Here is a 25,280-nt window from a genome sequence, read left to right as displayed (position 1 = left end):
AATCTTCTATTGTCTAATTTTAGTGAGTTTGTGCGAATTGTAGTTTTAGTTTTCTGTTCTTAAGTGACAGGAGTAGCCCCCAGTGTGGTCTTCTGCTGCTGTATCCCATCTGCTCCAAGGTTCAATGTGCTGTGCATTCAGAGATAATATTCTGCATACCTTGGTTGTAATGAGTGGTTATTTGAGTTACTGTTGCCCTCCTATCATCTCAAACCAGTCTTCTCATTCTCCTCTGACCTCTGACCTCAACAAGGCATTTTCCTCCACACAACTTCCGCTCACTGGATATTTTCTCTTTTTTGGACCATTCTCTGTAAACCCTAGAGATGGATGTGCATGAAAATACCAGTAGATCAGCAGTTTTTGAAATACTCAGACCAGCCCGTCTGGCACCAACAACCATGCCACGTTCAAAGTCACTTAAATCCCCTTTCTCCCCCATTCTGATGCTCGGTTTGAACTTCAGCAAGTTATCTTCACCATGTCTAGATGCCTAAATGCGTTGTGTTGCTGCCATGTGATTGACTGATTTACCAATTTGTGTTACCAAGGCTTGGAACAGGTGTACCTAATAAAGTGACTGGTGAGTATATATACAAGCTAGGCCAGACATTATTCACATGAGATTTGAACCCTGCCCTCCAGAGCTGAAATGCCAGAGTGCTAACTCCCAAGCCACCTAACTATATCGCTGAAACCTTATCCATTGGGATGTCATGCCTATTTATGTAAAAACAAATACATATAAGACCCCTTTCACATGGGTGTTACATCAGTCCATTTTTGACCCATAATTGGACAGATCAAAGACGGGCTGTATTGTATCTCCGGCCAATCATACGGCCAAACGTAACCAGATGTGCATCCGTTTACATCAGGGTCCGTCCAGGTTCGTCAGGCAGAAATGTTGGACGTTTTCATCCAGGTGTGCTTTTGCAGAACCTGACCGGATATAGGAAGGCATAGGTGGACGCATGTCTGCTTACATCCAGCAGCCCACAGAGGACCATTTTTTTCAACATCGGAGCTGGAGGACAAAAATTGAAGGAACATGTGACATTCTTTTCTGTTTTGATCCAACTCACCAGATGTGCATCCATTTACATCAGGGTCTGTTAGGGTTCATCAGAAGGAGACGTTTACATCCAGATCTGCTTTTGCGGACCTGACTGGAAATGGGCAGGTATAGGCGGAAACATGTCTACTTACATCCAGCAGAACCTTTTTTTTAAAAATGGAGGACAAAAATTGAAGGAATATGGATGTCACATATGTGACATCCTTTTCTGTTTTGGTCCAACTCACCAGATGTGCATCACAGGGCTTTTTTTCAGGGGGAACTTGGTGGAACTCAGTTCCACCACCTTTGGCTCAGACCCTTTGGTGCCTGCTCACCACAATCACTTGTAAACACAGAAATCTGGTTTCTGTGCTTACAAGTGACAGCTCTGCACTCTGTATGTAATGCAATCCTGGTATTTAATGCCCCTTTAAGACCCTCCTACTGTTTTCGTGAAATTTGACTGAACACACCCACTATTTGAAGTGATTTGGAGGGTGTGTGTGGGGGGAAGGGTTTTGTGGGGCCGTGGTTAAGTTCCAGCACCTATTGTTTAAGAAAAAAAGCCCTGGGTTTACATCAGGGCCTGTTAGGGTTCATCAGAAGGAAACGTAAGACGTTTACATCCAGGTCTGCTTTTGCGGACCTGACTGGAAATGGGCAGGTATAGGCGGAACATGTCTACTTACATCCAGCAGAACCATTTTTTTAAACATGGAGGACAAAAATTGAAGGAATATGGATGTCACATATGTGACATCCTTTTCTGTTTTGGTCCAACTCACCAGATGTGCATCACAGGGCTTTTTTTCAGGGGGAACTTGGTGGAACTCAGTTCCACCACCTTTGGCTCAGACCCTTTGGTGCCTGCTCACCACAATCACTTGTAAACACAGAAATCTGGTTTCTGTGTTTACAAGTGACAGCTCTGCACTCTGTATGTAATGCAATCCTGGTATTTAATGCCCCTTTAAGACCCTCCTACTGTTTTCGTGAAATTTGACTGAACACACCCACTATTTGATGTGATTTGGAGGGTGTGTGTGGGGGCAGGGGTTTTGTGGGGCCGTGGTTAAGTTCCAGCACCTATTGTTTGAGAAAAAAGCCCTGGGTTTACATCAGGGCCTGTTAGGGTTCATCAGACAGAAACGTAAGACGTTTACATCCAGGTCTGCTTTTGTGGACCTGACCGGAAATGGGCAGGTATAGGGGGACACATGTCTACTTAAATCCAGCAGAACCATTTTTTCAACACGGAGGACAAAAATTTAAGGAAAATGGATGCCACATATGTGACATCCTTTTCTGTTTTGGTCCAACTCAGCAGGGAATCAGTGTAGGATCGCTTGCTGAGGGGGCAGGAAGGACGCCCATGTGAAAGTGACCTAAAGAAAGATAAGTGTGCATCTTACTAACAGTTTTTCAACATTTTAATAGAAAGGCCATTTATTTGAGAAGCTATTCTCAAGAATGTTCATAATTATGTGCAGAGCAAACAGGATAAGGCGTCTAATTAGCAGGCATCGTTACGGCAAAACAAATCCGTTTAGCTACACAGTGCAGGAGGCGATGACTGCATTCGCTTTCCACTACACAGCTGCAACGCATTACAGGAAGCCCACCCGTCAGTGGCTAGATACAGATACTCCCCGGAGACTGGATAAGTACTGGCTGTCTAAACAGACTGATAACCTCTAGCTGTTTTTCAAGGTTGAACATCTCTGAGACTCCTTAACATGAAGTGGTGTCATAGACAGCTGAAGAGGATCCTGCAAGCCACCATGTCCTCAGTGTACAATTTATTGGCCCAACAAATGGGAAGATTATCTACAAATAAAAACTGCACTGAGAAGCTGGAGCTAGAAAAGAGATATTGATTCCCCAGTTACGGGATGGAAGCTTCCATTTAGACTAAGATGAGAAGACAGCCATGTGGATAACAAGAGAGATGACAGACGGGCAGTGGAAATTTAACCAAATATGCATCTCACTTCATTAGTAAATGTTCAATAAATAGACGATTTGATCGCTTGCTGTAAAAGCTTCTCACAGACCTCTACAACAGAGCTCAAAGAAAACTATCCAACCTGGCTTACTGCCCCCGCATATGGTTGCCACCTCATCCCTTTAAACCCAAACACATATTAGTTACACAGGTTCTGTGGCTGATTAAGGTGGTAATTAAACTCACTTGGTGCCTTCTCTGCATTTAATTAGCCTCAGAACCTGTGTAATTCAAAGGTGTTCAGGTTTAAAGGGATGAGGTGGCAACTCTACCACCGCACTAGCTCACGTTTTTAGTAGGTAGTTCTTATGTAACATTTGGGCCCCCTTCACAATGATGTCCCATTAGTTAGTTCTTTCACCTGTGATAAGAGAACAAAAATGGACTGCAATGTATCCCTATGAGCAGGGCCGTCTTTAAGGCAGGGCAAAAGGGGCAGCTGCCCTGGGCCCTGTCATTGTTGTGGGGCCCAAAGCAGCTGCCTCATACTTGTCAACTATCCCAGTTTAAACTCCCTTGTCCCTTGAAGTTTTAGTCCCTTGCTGTGTCCTGATATCTCAGTGTGAAGTGCTGCTACTAATGCTGCCCAGCTCTTTCCTATTGTTGTGTACAGATGACTCACTTGCAGACCCTGTGTTTTCATGTAAGTAACCGGCATTCACATGTAAATAGCTTCATCCGGCGGCATAGATATGTAAATAAAGGCGGCATTGCAGTGAGGAGATGATGTGCTGTAACCTCTAGCAACCAATCAGTGAGCAGTATTACTGTACAGTAATCTCTAGCAACCAATCAACAAGCAGAAATCCTGTGCTGTAACATCTAGCAACTAATCAGTGAGACGCAATGTGTGCTGTAACCACTAGCAACCAGTCAGTAAGCGGTAATGATACACTGTAACCTCTGGCAACCAATCGCAATCGCTGCCTGATCTAATACAGTAAACTGATTTTAAGTCTAGCTGCTATTTATTGTATGTCTCAGAGCAGGTGGAGAGTGAAATTGCATGGAGGGGGGGGCCCAAGAAAACATTTGCCCAGGGTCCAATCAATATTAAAGACGGCCCTGCCTATGAGCAGCCAAATATAAGCAGATGTGCATCCTTTCACATGCATTTATGTTAAGGTTGGGCGAACGCATTAAGCTGGCAACAAGGTCCACTTTTGTGGATGTAACCGAATGTGGGCAAGCAAAACACAATCATGGACTTTTCTAGAGGGCTCCTTTATTTTTGAAAGGATAAGTCCCAATACTAAGGTAGTGCAGCAGGTTAGGGCCCTTTTCACACAAGCTCCTCTGTTCCGTTTCAGCTTTCCGTTTCAGCAGGGAATCCATAAATGGATCCCCTGCTGAGTCAGGTTGGAACGGAAAGAGATGTCACATACACTATACTGTCAAAAATATTGGTATGCCTGCCTTTAAACGCACAAGAACTTTAATGGCATCCCAGTCTTAGTCTATAGGGTTCAACATTGAGTTGGCCCACCCTTTGCAGCTATAACAGCTTCAACTCTTTTGGGATGGCTGTTCACAAGGTTTAGGAGTGTGTCTATGGGAATGTTTGACTATTCTTCGAGAAGCGCAATTGTGAGGTTAGGCACTGATGTTGAATGAGAAGGCCTGGCTCGCAGTCTCCGCTCTAATGCATCCCAAAGGTGTTCTATCGGGTTGAAGTCAGGACTCTGTGCAGGCCAGTCAAGTTCCTTCACCCCAAACTCACTCATACATGTCTTTATGGACCTTGCTTTGTGCACTGGTGCAAATCATTTGGTGGATGGGGGGATTATGGTGTGGGGTTGTTTTTCAGGGGTTGGGCTTGGCCTCTTAGTTCCAGTGAAGGGAATTCATAAGGCGTCAGCATACAAAGACAATTTGGACAATTTCATGCTCCCAACTGTGTGGGAATAGTTTGGGGATGGTCCCTTCCTGTTCCAACATGTCTCCTCCGCAAGCAAGGTCCATAAAGATATAGATGAGCAGGTTTGGGGTGGAAGAACTTGACAGGCCTAAACAGAGTCTTGACCTCAACCCAATAGAACACCTTTGGGATGAATTATAGCAGGGACTGCAAGCTAGGCCTTCTCATCCACATCAGTGTCTGACCTCACAGATGCACTTCTGGAAGAATGATCAAACATTCCCATAGACACACTCCTAAACCTTGTGGACAGCCTTCCCAGAAAAGTTGAAGCTGTTATAGCTGTAAAGGGTGGTCCAACTCAATGATAAACTCTACGGACTAAGACGCCAGTAAAGTTCATGTGCGGTAAGGGCAGGTGTCCCAATACTTTTGACAATATAGTGTATGTAACACCTGTGTCCAATCTTGTGATGGAGGGACAGATTGGACCTATGTAGCCACGTCTACCGGTCTTCCTTTATCTAGATGGCAGCTCACCTCCTCATAGAAGGTTAATAGATTGGTTTGGCAAGAACGATTCTTCATAAATCCACGCTGATTACTGCTAAAGATACCGTATTCATTACTAAAATCTTGTATATAGTCCCTTATCATCCCCTCCAAGAGCTTGCATACTATTGATGTTAGGCTAACTGGACCGTAATTCCCAGGGATGTATTTTGGGCCCTTTTTAAATATTGGTGCTACATTGGCTTTTCTCCAGTCCGCTGGTACCATTCCAGTCAGTAAAAATTAGGAACAATGGTCTGGCAATTACTTGACTGAGTTCCCTAAGTACCCTCGGGTGCAAGCTATCCGATCCCGGTGATTTATTAATGTTAAGTTTCCCAAGTCTAATTCTAATTCTGTCCTCTGTTAGCCATGAGGGTGCTTCCTGTGATGTGTCACGAGGATAAATACTGCAGTTTAGTTTACTGAGGCCCCCTGATTCCCTCATGAAGACTGAGAAGAATAAATTCAATACTTTCGCCATCTCCCCATCCTTTGTAACCAAATGTCCTTCCTCATTCTTTATGGGGCCAATATGGTCTGTCCTCCCTTTTTTTACGGTTTACATACTTAAAGAATTCCTTGGGATTTTCTTTGCTCTCCTCTGCTATGTGTCTTTCGTGTTCTATCTTAGCCGCTCTAATTGCACCCTTACATTTTTTGTTGCTTTCTTTATAAAGTTTGAATGCTGACGATGATCCCTCAACCTTGTATTTTTTGAAGGCCTTCTCTTTTTCTTTTATATGCATTTTTACATTGTCGTTAAGCCATCTAGGACTTTTGTGCGCTCTTTTAAATTTATTAGCCAATGGGATGCACTGGCTAATGCCCTTATTTAATACACTCTTAAAGCGAACCCATCTCTCCTTCATGTTCTTTGTTCCTAAGATTTTATCCCAATTTATGCCTTATAGCAAGGTTCGTAGTTTAGGGAAGTTGGCACTTTGAAATTCAGTGTCTTTGTATTCCCCTTATGTTTCCTATTTGTGTGATTTATATTGAAGCCAATTGACCTGTGATCACGGTTTCCTAAATTGACCTGTATTTCCACATCCCTGATCAGGTCTGTATTGTTGGTAATCAGTAGATCTAGTAACGCTTTATTTATAGTTGGTGCATCTACCATCTGACCCATGAAATTGTCCTGCAAGACATTTAGGAACTGGTGAGCCTTAGATGAATGCGCGGTTCCCTCCGCCCAGTCTATGTCTGGATAATTAAAATCCCCCATTATGATAACACTTCCCATTCTTGCTACTAATCCAAATTGTGATAAGAGGTCTGCCTCCCCCTCCTCCCTCAGGTTAGGGGGCCTATAGCATACTCCCAGTATTATTTTCCCCTTAGCTTCATCCAGTTGGAGCTCTACCCATAAGGATTCCACCTCCTCCCTAGCTCCCTTAGTGATGTCACCTCTCACATTCACTTGTACATTATTCTTGATATACAGGCACACCCCTCCCCCTTTTTTACCCTCTCTATCCTTGTGATAAAGGGAATACCCTTGAATGGTTGACAGACAATCATGAGAGCTGTTGAACCAAGTCTCTGAAGTTCCCACAAAATCCAAATCCTCCTCGTACAACAGTATCTCTAGTTCACCCATCTTGTCCGCCAGGCTCTTGGCATTGATGAACATGCCACGTAGTTTAGACCGGTTGCATACTATCCTCTTATTGGGTGTTCCAGATTGCAACTAGGACTTGTTACTATACTTACCTTGGATTTTATTTGCTTTGGTCAACCTACCCCCAATACTACCCTCTGGAATATGTTCCGCCATAATGATGGAACCGTGAGAGGTTCTGAAACATTGTACTTCACTCTTGGTGACTAACATGCAAAGTAAAACACATCTGCAGCACCTACGAATTTGTGTCTTTAACAGGAGACCCCCTTTAGTATCAATCTCAGGCAATGAAAAATTCTAGAATCTCCACCACTCACTTACTGCCTTGCCCCCCTTTAGCTCTCAGTGTCTCCCCCATCGCTGTGAAAATTGAATTGCTATTTAATTTATTCCTTTCTTCTCTGAACTTTTCCGAATAATTACATTTCTTTCTTCTGATGACTAAGCTGCTGAATTTTTATTGTTCCTTTTTTTTTTTCATTCTACACAGTTCTGTTTGTGTTAATCCTAACACAGGAAATACCCTCAAGATTTAAGAGCTTCCTGTTATTTTTACGCATGGCCTAGCAGTGCATTATCTCTATGTGACATCACTCCAATATGTTGTTTCTTAACCACTTCAGCCCTGGAAGGATTTATTTGCCCCTTTAATGACCAGGCCATTTTTTGCGATACGGCACTGCGTCAATTTAACTGACAATTGCGCGGTCGTGCGATGTTGTAGCCAAACAAAATTGATGTCCTTTTTTTTTCTACAAATAGAGCTTTCTTTTGGTGGTATTTGATCACCTCTACAGTTCTTATTTTTTGCACTATAAACAAAAAAAAGAACAACCATTTTAATAAAAACAAAACAATATTTTTTACTTTTTGCTATAATAAATATCCCAAATAAAAAAAACAAACAAACAAATTTCTTCATCAGTTTAGGCCAATATGTATTCTTCTACATATTTTTAGTAAAAAAAAAAAACCCAATAAGCGTATATTGATTGGTTAGCGCAAAAGTTATAGCTTCTACAAAATAGGGGATAGATTTATGGCATTTTTATTATTTTTATTTTTTTTACTAGTAATGGCGGTGATTAGCGATTTTTAGCGAGACTGCGACATTGCGGCAGACAGATCGGATGCTTTTGACACTTTTTTTGGGACCAGTGACATTTATACAGCGTTCAGAGCTATAAAAATGCACCGATTACTGTATAAATGACAATGGCAAGGAAGGGGTTAACCCTATGGGGCGATGAAGGAGTTAAGTGTGTCCTAGGGAGGTGTTTCTAACTGGGATGGGACTGACTGCGAGTACAGAGAGATTGCTGTTCTTAACCACTATGAACAGACAATCATACTGTACTCCCCTGACAGAACGGGAATCTGCTTTGTTTACATTGGCAGATCCCCGTACTGCCTCTCTGAGGAGCGATCGCGGGTGGCCTGCGGACTTTGAGGCCGCCGGCCATGCGCATGGTCTTCCGGCGCTGTGCGCACCCACTGCATCTAATTCACGAAGCGCCGTACCGGTACGGCGATTCACGCAATAGAGCCGCCCTGCTGCAGTATAACTGCGATGGCTGGTCAGCAAGTGGTTAAAGGAGAAGTACAGCCAAGAGCAGAGAGCGGTGACTGACAGTCAGCAGCTCTCTTCTCAGGGAGCTCTGAGAACTGAGCGATAGGCGGTGTTTGATCGTTTGGTTCTCAGCCTTAGAGCCGGCGGGGGACAGATGCAGCATCGGACTGCCTAGGTAAGTATGAGTCTAAAAAAAAATTTTTTTTTTAAATCCCATACTTCTCTATTAAGCACAATAAAATAAACATTCCCCAATAAACTATTTGGTAAAATTCTTACCCCAGCACTTGCAGTTTACACCTTTCAATGCTGCTGGCTCCTACTTTCTCAGTGCTGCTTCCCTGAACTTCTAGTTTTCACAGTCAACAGTGGACAGTGCAGTCTGATAGCTTGGGGAAGGGAGGGAAAGGAGGAGCAGGGGAGTGCCTGCCATCCTAGGCTATGGGGCTGTGTGTTTCTATTGATGCACAGAGTGTAGGGAGACACAGCTCTAGTCCCTGCATGTAAAGGCGGCTCAACAGAATGCTGCAAGAGAATGGAGCCCCCCCTGAAACTGGAAACCTGTGGAAGCAGTTATGGCACCAGCTTAAACTGGAACATAGGCAAGGATTAAACAATAAATAAGCAGCATACCTAATAGGTGATTAAATACTGAAAAGGTTTCATTTCACTTTAGGATGCTAGAACCTCTGTTTTTTTTTTATTACTGTACAATATGTTCCCTGTCTACAGAAAGTGAGGACAAATCTCTCTAACAGAGCCCTGGATAAAAGTGAAACTTCACAAGGGTTCTAACCTTTCCCTATTCCATCCAAAACTAAAAAAAAACAAAAGTTTTGGGTCTAGATACACCTTAAAACAAATGAGTTTTAGGCGCTGATAAACACACGTAACGTAATGGACTACTGATGACTATATCCTACGGGGCCAAAGAACGCTTATTAAGTTAGATGCCCATAAATCATGCATGTTTAATGGTCAATTAGACTATGCCAGACCTAAATGAATGAAATGGGGTTAAGACTAATTCAAATGACAATCAATCAACTGACTGGAAAGAACTGGAAAATAATTTGCTCAGATGGTAGGTCAGAGCAAGACAACTCCCAGGAGCCATGGACATCCACAGAAATCCTGACATCTGAAACAAATGCCCCTAAAAAATTAATAGCGGAACAAAAATCACTTATTTCCCCTGCAGGAAATAGTGTTTGATGACTCTCTTCCTTATGGAAATAATGCTATCACTGTGTATCTATGCTTGTTTCTATGCAGAGACTTTAAAGAGACCCTGTCACCAGACCATTTATTTTAACAACCTTTCTCTTTTACACTATATTACCAAAAGTATTGGGAAGCCTGCCTTTTTCACGCACATGAGCTTTAATGGCATCCCAGTCTTAGCCTGTAGGGTTCATTATTGAGTTGGCCCACCCTTTGCAGCTATAACAACTTCAACTCTTCTGGGAAGGCTGTCCACAAGGTTTAGGAGTGTGTCTTGTCTTTATGGACCTTGCTTTGTGCACTGGTGCACAGTCATGTTGGAACAGGAAGGGGCCATCCCCAAACTGTTCCCACAAAGTTGGGAGCATGGAATTGTCCAAAATGTCTTGGTATGCCGACGCCATAAGAGTTCCCTTCACTGGAACCAAGGGGCCAAGCCCAACCAATGAAGAACAACCCCACACCATAATTCCCCCTCCACTAAATGATTTGGACCAGTGTGCAAAGTAAGGTCTGAGTCCTGACCTCAACCCGATAGAACACCTTTGGGAATTGAATTTGAATTAGAGCGGAGACAGTGCCTGACCTCACAGATGCGTTTTTGGAAGAATGGTCAAACATTCCCATAGACACACTCCTAAACCTTGTGGACAGCCTTGCCAGAAGAGTTGAAGCTGTTATAGCTGCAAAAGGTGGGCCAACTCAATATTGTACCCTACAAACTAAGACTGGGCTGCCATTAAAGTCCATGTGCATGTAAAGGTAGACGTCCCAATACTTTTTGTCTATGCATTAACCATATTTTAGGCATGCTATTTATCTGTAAAAGCATCCCATGTGTCAATATCCAAAAGCACTGAGACTGCTGTTGGGTGACACAATCTTGGATGTGATGTCAGTAGCCTCAGTGCTGTCATTCTATAGTATTTCCCCTCACTCTTCTCCTTGAAATTACCTAAAAGATTATGTATGGAGGTGGTGGGAGGAGCAGAGGAGCCGAGCCAGTCAAGACATTAATTAGACATTCCAAGAAAACGAGAGAGCTATGACGTGGTGGGAAGGAGGAGGGAAAGGTGATTCTACTAGAAAATCAACTTTTTATGTTTATGGCCTAGGTAAGCATGGATGTTTATTTTTTGCACATTCCACACATCTCTTTTAAAGAAAAATTAGCGTGCAAAACCTAGCTAGTCTTAAAAATGCTCCCTCTCCCTTCCTAACACCTATTCTGACAAAACTGTATAAGAAAGATCTGTAAACTTATTTTCAGCCTGCTCCAGTCCAGTCACATGATCTCCCCTGTCTGGCTGAAGGGGACAGGGGAGAGCACTCAACACTGGCCTAAAATTCCTGGCAGCGGTGACATCACTCATAGGTTCCTGACAGAAGCGTGTGAGCTCCTGCATCCTGATTTTGGCATTCTCTTTGTCTGTCTGTCCACCTGCAGGGTGATTGATGTGGTTAATCTCTGGGTGGAGACCAAACCTGATTTAAGCCAGCCAAGCCTGCAGTCTCATGCTTGTGATATTGTTTTTTTTATATGTGCTCCAAGCTCCTTGTTTGTCTGCCCTGCTCTGAAGACCTTGGATCGGATATCGACCACTCTCTGAACCCTGCCTGCCTTTTGACTACAGATTTGTCCTTAGCTATTCTGAAACTTGCCTGCCTTGTACCTGGACTGTCATTGAACCACTCTGCCTGTCTGCCAACCGCAAGTACCTGTTTGCTTTGCTCAGTTCACGTGTTCCCCAGTGTGGTAGCCAGGAACTATATAATTGTGTATAAGTCCTGGCAACTGAGTACTGGTAGGCCTGCTTGCCTTATGGGAAAGGGGGCTGCTAAAGGTAAAGAACACAGAAGCTAGCTATATAGTGTCTAACCGTTAGGGGTAAGCGTGACAGTTCCTGTGGCCCATCCACTGTCGGCACTTCCTTCTCTCCCCTGCAGCTGCTGCTGGCACACAGGGGAGACGGATTATGTGATCAGACCAGAGTGTCCTGAAAACAGATAGGTATATACATATTTCTTTACACAGTTTAACCAGAATACTGTAGGTGTTATGAGGGAGTATTCTAAAGACTAGTTTGGTTTTGCTTGTAATTCTACTTTAATTATTACAGCTATGCCTTTCAGAAAATCACATAACTGGGTCCCACTTCTTGGCAGTGGGTACAGTGTGGAAGGTCATCCATTTAATGAGGTGGGCAGAGTTAGGGAGCCTAAGGGCAAGATGACCTGGTCACCAGCAGACTTCTCCATTCACTATGGAGACCTCACAACTCAAGCCCTGAACTAGTACAAGTAAAGCTTGTCATACACTGGTCAAAATTCAGCTGGCCCACCAGGTATTAGCCAAGTTTTAATCAGTGTGTGGGATTCCCGGGTCAACAGAAATTGATTGTTTAATTGGTTTCTGACATCTTGGAAGACTCTCCATCAATCAGCAGCTGCAGCCAATCAACTTCAGGAGCTGATCAGTGTATTCTGACAGTGACAGGTGCTGCTGCCAGATCACAATGTCCTGGGGGGCAAGTATTCCTCCTCCATCCAACTCATTTGTGGACCACCTAGGGCCAGCTCAAGTTCTCTTTTATCCCAAAACAGAATCCACTGGAGGATCCACAGCACAGAAATACTGCATCATGCAAACTCTAGTGGATTGTCCATAGACATATTAGTTGTACTCACAAGCTGGAGATGCAGGCAGCTTAGGCTCTACCTGAGCTCTCAGACTCTTGTGGTTGTTGTGGAGCTGCTGGAGACCAAAGCAGCAGTAAAGAACCAGCAGGGGCTGAGCCCCATTACACCCAAAAGATGAATCCATTTCAGACAGAATTGCTCAATAAGTTCCCTTCCGAAGCAGCCAATTCTACAATAATCATATTCTCCCACAAGGCTGTTCATAAATCCCGCGATCAGCAGAGCAGATATGTACAACCAATGAGGCTGGTCCCGCACTTTGGGAAACACCAGTTAGACTGGAAAAAGAAAGCGGATAGAGGTACTTATGGGTTTTGGTGACTTTGGACGGTGTTTCCAATTGGATGGATAATAAGGGAACAGGTCAACCCCCAGTGACAAATAAAAATGATGAATTTCCATTCGCCAACAAAAAACATTGGATGATTAATGAAAATTGGTAAAAATAAAACAATTATGCCACGTACACACGAGCGCACTTCTCGTTGGACTGAACTCCGAAGGATTTGTCGACGGAGTTCCAACGAAACATACTTGCCTACACAAGATCACACCAAATTCCAATCGTTTTGAACGTGATGACGTACGACCGGACTAGAATGAGGAAGTTCATAGCCAGTAGCCAATAGCTGCCCTTGCGTCATTTTTGGTCTGTCGGACTAGCATACAGACGAACGGATTTTTCAATAGGAATCGAGTCCGTCGGAAAGATTTGAAACTTGTTCTATTTCTAAGGTCCGTCAGATTTTTAGACAGAAAAGGTCCGATGAAGCCCACACACGATCGAATTGTCCGACGGATTCGTTCCTTCGGACCTTTGATGCCAAAAAGTCCGGTCATGTGTACGTGGCATTACAGTCTATTGATCTGGCGGTTGCAGAGCACTGCTGTTATGCTCGATGCTCATTTGGAATACAGTACGTTGCACTGCTGCGACACTGTTTATATGATAAAACCTGTGTTTGTATACTAAGCTAACAACACTGTAAGCAGTGACCTTACAGAGGAAGGAGCTTTCCCGGCAGGAAGCAAACAAACCTGGGGTGGGGGGATTGTGCGAATATTGTTCACTTTTGGATAAATCAGTAAACGAGCCTTAAGTAAAAATTATATGTTAACAGCCACTCCAGAGAACTACCTGATGTATTCAGTGAATTGTTAATGCTAACCAGAAAATGCTGAAACTGTTACCTTCATTTAGGTTTTATCAAATTCAATGCAGTTATATTCAATAGGCTTCTCACAAGGCTTTAGGGTGGAACTGCAGCCTTTTCTCATACGCATATGTGACATGCAATCTCATACACCCAAATGTGTGAGCAAGGCTACAAATAGGCTAGGTTCAGACCTTTGCATGCCAGGAACACGTACAAAATTACACACTTTTCTGACATGTTGAGAAATGCGCTCTTTTAGCAAATATACCACAGTGCTATTATTTGTTAATGGCACCCATGCTTCTGCAAACCCACGCATTGTGGCAGACAGCAAACCGCATGGTGTTGCAGCATCATGCAGTTTGGTGTGGCACATTTAAAAAGAGTCAGGGGCTTCTTGGCCATATTTCTTGTGCATAGGACAGCACATAAAAATTAATGGGCCGCCTTACATGTGACACACATGAACACGCTGAAAACTTGCACACGTGACCCAAGTCTTAGAACAATGGGGGGGGGGAGGGGAATCAGGAACCAAGGAACACACAATGCTGTATGTCCACATTTTTGGAAGATAGAATTTGCAAATTCCACTATTCGGAACCCAGTCGTTATATAGAGGGGTAAGGATATGGCTTCAGCCTGAACTCCAACTGGCTATCATAGAGATTAAGCCCCATAGGTAGAGCGAAACATGTCAGAAGAGCATAGTCAGGAGAAGTTCAGGCTAAAGACGTATCTTTACCTTTCTAAATAGTGGCTGGCTTCTGGTGTGCGGCCTTCCCACCTTCTGTCTTTCGATCTGTTTCAGCTAGCCTGATGAGCTTGTTTAAACGTTGCCACCCAATCTGTGCTTTGGACTAAAGGGGGCAGTTTTGCAGTGCTTTGAGCACCACTCAAAGTTTTTGCATATGGGTCCCTGTATTTCTACATGTTCACATTCCAAAACTTTCAGAAAAAAGGGAGCAGTCAGAAATTGGATATTTACTGTCCACAAACAAAGGGAACTGACAAACCTGTTTGAGCTCATTTTACTAGGTAAATTATGTAACTGATGTCAAGTGGTGCCCATTAATGTAATAAATAAGAAATCCTCAAGATTCCCATGTCCCATGGTTTTCTCAGAGAATCCCTCAGAGGAGCAAGAAAATGAACTTTTAAGGCACGCAAGTAATTGTTAGGGTCAAAAAGTACCCTTTTAGAAGCTCACCAGTGCAAGGTAGTAAGTGAGCCAATCTGCCTGGCAAATTTGGTAAGTTTTAGGGACTTTGAGTATCAGTAAAACTGATACTCACTTTACTAACTATGACTTTGACAGCCATGTTTTAGCTCCATTTACCACACTTCTGCTAAACCTTACATTTTTTCCATGTCCTTCCAGGTCTCAGATGCAGGTCCCCTATGTCATGAACAGTCAAAATCCTAGTGATCCAGTACCTAATCAAGACACAGCTTTCTCCAAAGAAGACAAAAGAATCACCATGCTCCTTCCAGTAGTTGCCAACCTCTAGACAAGCCTAGACAAAGAGGAACTGCTAGGGGTTCCATGAAAATTAAGCAATTTCTTACTCTCGGATAAGTAACCACTGCCACCTATTATATTTTTAGATAGCTGTAAAAGAGTTCTTCCCACTGACCCAAAATGTACAAGACCTTCTCCCAATTGAGCACTAATGTAAGGAGCATTTTTCCTATTGACCACCAATGCAAGAGACATTCTTCCCACTGACTCTCAATGTAAAGAGCTTTCTTTCCTCCGACCACCAATGACAGAAGCATTCTCACTGAAAACCAAAGTAAGAAGCATTCTTCCCATTATTCACCAATGTAACAGATATTTTCTTCTAATGACCACCAATGTAGTGGACATATTTCCCACTGACCACCAATGTAACAGACATACTTCCCACTAACCACCAATATATGGGACATTCTTCACAATCAATGTAAGGTTGGTAAGGTTGAATAAAGACAACAATCCATCAAGTTCAACCTGCGTAGGTGTGTGTGTCTGGAAAATCATTTCCCATATCCCGTATATTGTTTTTGGTAAGATGTACATCCAACAGTCTTTTGAAACTATCCATACTTCCTGCCGACACCACCGATTGTGGAAGAGCGTTCCATCCTAAGGTATATTCTTCCCACAGACCACCAATGCAAGAGACATTCTCTATGACCACCAATATAAGCAGCATTTTTCCTACTGACCTCCAATGTGAAGAGCATTTTTTCCAATGACCACCAAGGTTAGGAGCATCATCAATGAACACCAATTTATAAATAATTCTTCCCATTGACCACCAATGTAATAGACATTCTTCCCACTGACCTCCAAGGTAAGTGGTCTTTTTCTAACTAACCACCAGTGTAAGGGGCATATTTCTAACTAACCACCAATGTAAATAGCAGCATTCTGAACGATCACCCATGTAAGGAGCATTCTGAAAGATCGCCCATGTAAAGGGCATTCTGAATGATCACCCATGTAAAGGGCATTCTAAATGATCACCCATGTAAAGGGCATTCTTCCCACAGTGCACCAATGTAAAGAAAATCCTCCCACTGATCACCAATGTAACAGACATTCTTCCCTCTGACCACCAATGTAAGGTGCATTCTTCTAACTAACCACTAAAGTAAGGGGCATACTTCTCAATGATCACCAATGTAAAGAGCATTCTCTCCATAGACCACTAATGTAAAAGGAGTTCTTCCCACTGATCACAAGTGTAATAGGGGCCATTCTTTTATTGACTAACAGTTTAAGAGGACCCTTTTCCCATTTAGTGCCAATGGAACGGTGAATTTCAGTGACCACCAATGTAAGGTGGGGCATTTTTCCACTGACTATCCATGTAAGCAAGCAATTTCTCCTTTGAGCTACCAATGTGAAAGAACCCTACAATTTTCATTGTCTGCATTTCTTTTCTGGAGATTATTATTATTCATTTTATTTCAATATAATGACTGAAAATAAATGTATTATACAGAGCAGCCCTTAGTAGTCTCACCCTACTGTTCCCGTTAATGTACCATGAGCTGTAGATATAGTAATTATTAGCAGGGGTTCTCTGAAACCTGAAAATAATTTCAAGGCTTCTTCCATGTTCAAAAGGTTGAGAAAAGCGGCTTTAGAATATTCGTATTTTTACACAGAGAATATTTTTACTTGTGTAATGACTGCCTAGGAGGGGAATATAAGAATGTAAATAATGGTCTAATCGTAACATGGGGTTACATTTTGGAGAAAGCAAATGAAAAAGTGGGAATGCCCAAAATTCCAAGGTGGTAGGAAACACAAGACTAGGCTAGGACATCTGACCATTAGCCCCCCAAAGATCAAAGAAGTCACAAAATGACTCTTTATGCCAGACCTCACTTGCAACGGAAATATCATCTTTGGGTGCAGTGCATTTAGCGATACATCTACAATTCTAAAATTGCTCATATCTTAATATTAACCACTGATGGAACAGATTTAAGCATCTGCATAGACCTGGATGAGGGCATTCAGCAGAATTCTCCATATAGCCTCATGAATGAAGGCTCCCACATATGAAGGCTCCCATACATGAGGCTATATGGAGAATTCTTTTGATTGTCCTCCACCAAGGGGCCCATAGACCACCTAGCTGGAGGGAGTCTATGGGCCCCCATGCAGACTCCCATAGACCACCTCTAGCAAGTTACTTCATCTCATTCTGATCAATGCAGAGCAGGAGCATACGCAAAGAATGTCAACCAGGTTTAAAGTATGTAGGTTGTGCAGCTGTCACAAGAATCTTTCATCTAAACCAGTGGTCTCCAAACTGCAGCCCAGGGGCCGTATGAGGCTCTTTGGTTGCCTTTATTTTACCCCTGGGGCACTATTACACCGACTGACACCAATGATGGAGCACCATCAATGGGGCACTATTCTTCTCATTGATATCAACAATGGGAAACTATTCCTCCTATTAAAGTGAATGATGGGGCACGGACGCCAGGACATTTTGTACCCCCACTGGCCACAGCCCAGCCCCCCTAAAGCCTAAGGGACAGTAAACTGGCCCTTTGCTTAGAAAGTTTAGAGACCCCCTAATTTAAATGGTCCAAAAAACCTGCCCAGGTATTGATAGCACAGATGTGTACAGGTGTTTGACGAAGGAAACAGCTGGTTTTCCCCACTGACAACCAATCACCTATGCCCCTTCAGTTCTAAGAAGCCCCAGCATCATGAGCTCCGAAGAATGCTAAACGGCAAAAGAGACATTACTTATAGTACGTTCATACATGAGGCTATACACAAATACTCTATGGCCTTAAAGGCAACCACTGTACTAACAAAAGAGCTGACGTTGCCGAAAATACCGTAAGTTTTACCAGCAAAGTGAAACGAGCACATACCGTTGTTTATGGCTTGCATGACTGTTGCTGGTGGTCCCATGGAAAGACGAAGGCCACGACATCCTGGTTTTCCTCAGCCCGGGTCGGTCGCTGGTGTCCATGGCGTCCGATCTTTCCATCTGCCGGTGGTGGTGGCGGTCTGTGTCCGAGTAACCCCTGTGTTTTATTCTGATCGGTGTCCTTGGTTGCCTCCATAGATGCTGCGGAGGCTTGAGGGTGGCTTGCCCCTCTCGCGGCATGGGAAGCGACAGCGAGAGACTCTTTTTCGGGCACGGCGGTACTTCCATCATCTTGATGAAGTGAAAAAAAAAATGGAGGGGGGGGGGATCCAAAAAAATAAACCTCTCTACAAAAAAAATTTAAAAAATGATCCTCTGAAATATAATTTTATCCCTTTTGCCTAACAACGTGCGACATTCAAAAATAAAGTCTTTTTTAACATCCCCGAACCAACAAATCTATTAATATATAAAAAAGACAAACTGAAGAGTTAAATCGCTTTTGTCTTGTCCAAAAAAGAAAACATATAAAACAAGTTACAAAAATAAAGAAATTATATCAGTGAAAAGAAAAAAAAAAAAAAAGAAAAAATTACAAAAATAAAGATATTGAATATTGATTATTAATAAAGAAACATTTTGCAACAATGTATCTTTTCTAAAGGAAAAGGGGAAGAAGCAAAAATAATCAACTCGTTAACAGAATGGCTATTCTTAAAACAGATCAGTCGCAAATAAGAAAAAAGAAATTACAAAAATAAAGTATTGATTCTAAAGAAGCAACAGTGTATATTTTTTTAAAGGGAAGGAGGGAAGAAATAAAAAAAATGGATAGATAGATGAATGTCTTACAACAAATCTAACTGCCCCCCCCCCCCAAAAAAAGAAAATGTAAAATATTCTTCTAAGCAAAGAAAATCAAATTTTTGACAGTTCAAATGGCTTCCTGTTATCGGAAAAATAGTGCGTCAGTCTCCGCCAGCTTAGACTCAATGTATATATACTGTATAAATATATATATATATATATATATATAGAGAGAGAGAGAGAGAGAGAGATAGAGATGGAGATGTATTTTTAGTTGTCAATAAGCAGTCGGTACATGAATCCTCTCCGCTCCTTGGAAATTATTGCTTATGTTATTGCCAACGAATACATTAAAAGACATTGAAGGGGATCGTAAGGATTTTTTTTTGATGGAAATAGAATATAGGTTGGTTGGGGGGGGGTCCTAAAATCAGGGGTGCTGCTGAGATGTCTTATTGCACATAGGTGGATGGGGGAGCAGACATGAGTTGGTTCTGATCCGCAGACTCCGGATCTGAACTCTCATTTAGTGCAAATATCTAAAAACGTTGGTAGGGGGGGGTCACATCCCATTTATCACTTGAGCGTGTCCCAATTCTCCGCTCCACCGATGGAAGCTGTGCATTCAAAACCAGATCCTGACGATTGATTTTTTTTTTTTTTTGCCTTCAATCAGATGGACATCTGTCGCCCCATCCCAACGGCGTCCAAAAAAAAATATTAGAAGCGCGATCAGCGATCTTGTTTGCCAATGCCGTGCAGAATCATAACATTTTTTTTTAAGGTCTCCTCTTTTTTTTGGAGGGGGGTCTCCTTCTGTTTTTATTTTTTGGATCTCCTCCTCTTCTTTTTTTTTTTTTTTTTTTGGATCTCCTCTTTTTTATTTATTTTTTAATCTCCTCTTTTTTATTTTTGGGATCTCCTCTTCTTTTTGGGATTTGTTTTTATTTTTTGGATCTCCTCTTCTTTTTTTTTTATTTTTTTTTTTTAGGGGGTCCTTCTCTTCTTCACATGTGCAATGCAGGAGAAAGCCAAAAAAAAAAAAAAAGAAGAAATCACTGCTTGTAGTCGGGAAGGACTTTTCGTGTCACACTGTTATTGCTGCCTGTGTGGAGGTGAAGCTTGGAGCGGGTCTGGGCTTCTTCATGACACGCTGGCTGCAGGCTGCGTTGGCTACAGAAGCTGCATCGTCCATCCCGAGTTGATCAGCGGACAGCCGGAGCGGCGAACCTCCCCCTCCGCACTCAGCCCAGACTGCTGGGCGACTGACGGACCTCTGCCAGGTGTCTCCCGCCTCCCCGCAGCCTTCGGCCGTGACGTCACGGGAGGGGGGCCGGGCGCTGGGCGGGTTCCCGAGATGCTGCTTTATAGAGAGAGGGGGATGAGACACGCCCCCTCCCTGGAAGACAGGTGGGGGGGAATTAGAAGTGATTAAAGGGAACCTGACCTCAATAAATGACAGTTATAGAAAACATCGACACATCTCCATTGTATTTACAGTGGAATTTCTGTCTGCAATCCTTCCTGAAAAGTCATGAGGATTCACCAAAACTAGAGCAGCTGTGCATGCCAGCCAATCAGCTTCAGATTAGTAATATTAGACCCGCAGCATCGTTTTATTATTATTATTAATAGGATTATTATACAGGATTTATATAGTGCCAACAGTTTACGCAGCGCTTTACAACATGAGGGCAGACAGTACAGTTACAATACAATTCAATACAGGAGGAATCATTTTTTTTTATTTTAACACATAGAAAACCATAGCTCCCAAATGTGATTTCCAGGGACTGTCCCTGATTTGGAACAATGTCCCTCTGTCCCTCTTTCCTCCTCATTTGTCCCTCATTTTGGTCTGATCCATATAGATGTATATAAAATTTACCTTTCATCTGATTTCTAAATCGCTGCATTTGTCAATTCCAAAAGCCAATATAAAGGAATATTAGTGGTAAAAAAAAGCACTTGTGGGTTTAACCAATCTTGTTTTTTTTTTGTACAATTCTCCTTTAACAGGGCGTGACAAGGGGCGTGTCCTATGCCTGCATACTTTTGCTGATAGGTGTCCCTCATTCCCATCTCAAAAAGTTGGGAGGTATGTTATTATTATTATTATTATTATTATTAATATGATTATTATGCAGGATTTATATAGCGCAGACAGTTTACGCAGCGCTTTAAAACATGAGGGCAGACAGTACAATTACAATACAATTCAATACAGGAGGAATAATTTTTTTTTAATTTTAACACATAGAAAAACATAGCTCCCAACTGTCACTGATTTCGAGGGACTGTCCCTGTTTTGGAGCAATGTCCCTCCGTCCCTCATTCCTCCTCATTTGTCCCTCAATTTGGTCTGATCTATAAAGCTGTATATAAAATGCACTTTTTATCTATCAAAAAGTGTTTTCCAGCGCTAAACCTCTCATCTGCTTTCTAAATTGCTGCATTTGTAAATTCCAAAAGCCTGATAGGTGTCCCTCAGTCCCATCTCAAAAAGTTGGGAGGTATGTTGTTGTTATTATTATTAATATGATTATTATACAGGATTTATATAGCGTCGACAGTTTACGCAGCACTTTACAACATTAGGGAGGACAGTACAGTTACAATACAATTCAATACAGGAGGAATCATTTTTTTTTATTTTAACACATAGAAAACCATAGCTCCCAAATGTGATTTCCAGGGACTGTCCCTGATTTGGAACAATGTCCCTCTGTCCCTCTTTCCTCCTCATTTGTCCCTCATTTTGGTCTGATCCATATAGATGTATATAAAATTTACCTTTCATCTGATTTATAAATTGCTGCATTTGTAAACTCCAAAAGCCAATATAAAGGAATATTAGTGGTAAAAAAAAAGCACTTGTGGGTTTAACCAATCTTTTTTTTTTTTTGTACAATTCTCCTGTAAGGGGGCGTGGCAAGGGGCGTGTCCTAAGCCTGCATACTTTTGCTGATAGGTGTCCCTCATTCCCATCTCAAAAAGTTGGGAGGTATGTTATTATTATTATTAATATGATTATTATACAGGATTTATATAGCACCCACAGTTTACGCAGCGCTTTACAACATGAGGGCAGATAGTACACTTACAATAGAATTCAATACAGGAGGAATCATTTTTTATTTTAACACATTTAAAAACATAGCTCCCAACTGTCCCTGATTTTAAGGGACTGTCCCTGATTTGGAGCAATGTCCCTCATTCCTTCTCGCTTGTCCCTCATTTTGGTCTGATCTATATAGTTGTATATAAAATTTACTTTTTATCTATCAAAAAGTGTTTTCCAGCGCTAAACCTTTCATCTGATTTCTAAATTGCTGCATTTGTAATTTCCAAAAGTCAATATAAAGAAAAAGTAGTAGTAAACAAAAAGCACTTGTGGGTTTAACCAATCTTGTTTTTTTTTTCCGTACAATTCTCCTTTAAGGGGGCGTGACAAAGGGGCATGTCCTATGCCTGCATACTTTTGCTGATAGGTGTCCCTCATTCCCACCTCAAAAAGTTGGGAGGTATGGAAAAAATAAACATCCCACAGTAATGCATTTAATATCATTCTTAGCACATCATCTGCAGAATACAACTTTCAATGTGGCTCCTGCTCTCTCACTGCAACTTCTGCTCATTAAAGGGGACAGGTTCATCCAGCGCCCAGGGCAAGGATGCAGAACTTGAATAAAAATAAAATGATATATCTGAGCTAAGTGATAGATGAATTAAACGATGTGAAAAATTTGTCATTTAACCACTTCAGCCCCGGACCATTATGCTGCCTAAGGACCAGAGGACTTTTTCCAATTTGGCACTGCATCGCTTTAACTGCTAATTGCGCAATCATGCAATGCTGTACCCAAACGAAATTTGTGTCCTTTTCTTCCCACAAATAGAGCTTTCTTTTGATGGTATTTGATCACCTCTGTGGTTTTTATTTTTTGCGCTATAAACGGAAAAAGACAGAAAATTTTGAAAAAAAATGATATTTTCTAATTTTTGTTATAAAAAAAATCCAATAAACTCAATTTTAGTCATACATTTAGGCCAAAATGTATATGGCCACATGTCTTTGGTAAAAAAAATGTCAATAAGCATATATTTATTGGTTTGCACAAAAGTTATAGCGTCTACAAACTAGGGTACATTTTCTGGAATTTACACAGCTTTTAGTTTATGACTGCCTATGTCATTTCTTGAGGTGCTAAAATGGCAGGGCAGTACAAGACCCCCCAAATGACCCCATTTTGGAAAGTAGACACCCCAAGGAAATTGCTGAGAGGCATGTTGAACCCATTGAATATTAATTTTTTTTGTCCCAAGTGATTGAATAATGACAAAAAAAAAAAAAATTACAAAAAGTTGTCACTAAATGATATATTGCTCACACAGGCCATGGGCATATGTGGAATTGCACTCCAAAATACATTCAGCTGCTTCTCCTGAGTATGGGGATACCACATATGTGGGACTTTTTGGGAGCCTAGCCGCGTACGGGGCCCCGAAAACTAATCACCACCTTCAGGATTTCTAAGGGTGTAAATTTTTGATTTCACTCCTCACTACCTATCACAGTTTTGAAGGCCATAAAATGCCCAGATGGCACAACCCCCCCCCCAAATGACCCCATTTTGGAAAGTAGACACCCCAAGCTATTTGCTGAGAGGCATGTTGAGTCCATGGAATATTTTATATTTTGACACAAGTTGCGGGAAAGTGACAATTTTTTTTTTTTTTTTGCACACAATTGTCACTAAATGATATATTGCTCACACAGGCCACGGGCATATGTGGAATTGCACCCCAAAATACATTTAGCTGCTTCTCCTGAGTATGGGGATACCACATGTGTGGGACTTTTTGGGAGCCTAGCTGCGTACGGGGCCCAAAAACCAATCACCCCCTTCAGGATTTCTAAGGGTGTAAATTTTTGATTTCACTCTTCACTGCCTATCACAGTTTCGGAGGCCATGGAATGCCCAGGTGGCACAAAACCCCCCAAATGACCCCATTTTGGAAAGTAGGCACCCCAAGCTATTTGCTGAGAGGCATGGTGAGTATTTTGCAGCTCTCATTTGTTTTTGAAAATGAAGAAAGACCAGAAAAATTTTTTTTTTTTTCTTTTTTCAATTTTCAAAACTTTGTGACAAAAAGTGAGGTCTACAAAATACTCACTATACCTCTCAGCAAATAGCTTGGGGTGTCTACTTTCCAAAATGGGGTCATTTGGGGGGGGGGGGGGGGTTTGTGCCACCTGGGCATTCCATGGCCTCCGAAACTGCGATAGGCAGTGAAGAGTGAAATCAAAAATTTACGCCCTTAGAAAGCCTGAAGGCAGTGCTTGGTTTTCGTGGGTCCCGTACGCGCCTAGGCTCCCAAAAAGTCTCACACATGTGGTATCCCCGTACTCAGGAGAAGCAACAGAATGTATTTTGGGGTGTAATTTCACATATTCCCATGGCATGTTTGAGCAATGTATCATTTAGTGACAACTTGGTGCAAAAAAAAAAAAAATTTGATCTTAGGCCGAGTACATGGATACCAAACATGACATGCTTTAAAATTGCGCACAAACGTGCAGTGGCGACAAACTAAATACATTTTTAAAGGCCTTTAAAAGCCTTTACAGGTTACCACTTTAGATTTACAGAGGAGGTCTACTGCTAAAATTACTGCCCTCGATCTGACGTTCGCGGTGACACCTCACATGCATGGTGCAATTGCTGTTTACATTTGACGCCAGATTGACGCTTGCGTTCGCCTTTGCGTGAGAGCAGGGGGGGACAGGGGTGCTTTTTTTTTCTTTATTATTTTTTTGCTTTTTTATCTTATTTTTAAATTGTTCCTTTCATTTTTTTTTTTTATCATTTTTATTGTTATCTCAGGGAATGTAAATATCCCCCATGATAGCAATAGGTAGTGACAGGTACTCTTTTTTGAAAAAATTGGGGTCTATTAGACCCTAGATCTCTCCTCTGCCCTCAAAGCATCTGACGACACCAAGATCGGTGTGATAAAATGCTTTCCCAATTTCCCTATGGCGCTGTTTACATCTGGCGAAATCTAAGTCATGAAATGCTCGTAGCTTCCGGTTTCTTAGGCCATAGAGATGTTTGGAGCCACTCTGGTCTCTGATTAGCTCTATGGTCAGCTGGCTGAATCACCGGCTGCATTCTCAGGTTCCCTGTTGAGACAGGAGAGCCAGAGAAAAACACGGAAGATGGTGGGGGGGGGGCATTCCATCCCACTGCTTGTAAAAGCAGTCTAGAGGCTAATTAGCTGCTAGGATTGCTTTTACATGAAAGCCGACCGCTGGCTGAAAAGAA

The 25,280-nt window shown here is 42.1% G+C and overlaps 1 protein-coding gene across 1 annotated transcript in view; it reads right to left on the bottom strand.

Annotated features, from left to right (window-relative positions):
• PDE4A (phosphodiesterase 4A) overlaps positions 1–20,528 on the bottom strand; it is a 494,628-nt gene extending 474,100 nt beyond the window's left edge. Inside the window, exon 1 of the mRNA XM_073622564.1 lies at positions 18,146–20,528. Coding sequence (XP_073478665.1) covers positions 18,146–18,435 — 290 coding nt within the window. The 5' untranslated portion in view covers positions 18,436–20,528. The remainder of the gene's footprint in view (positions 1–18,145) is intronic.
• Between the last annotated feature and the right edge of the window lie 4,752 nt (positions 20,529–25,280).

Source organism: Aquarana catesbeiana, linkage group LG03 (genome assembly GCF_042186555.1).
Source record: "Aquarana catesbeiana isolate 2022-GZ linkage group LG03, ASM4218655v1, whole genome shotgun sequence".
In the NCBI taxonomy this organism is placed as follows: domain Eukaryota; kingdom Metazoa; phylum Chordata; class Amphibia; order Anura; family Ranidae; genus Aquarana; species Aquarana catesbeiana.
This window is presented reverse-complemented; position numbering and strand designations above follow the sequence as displayed.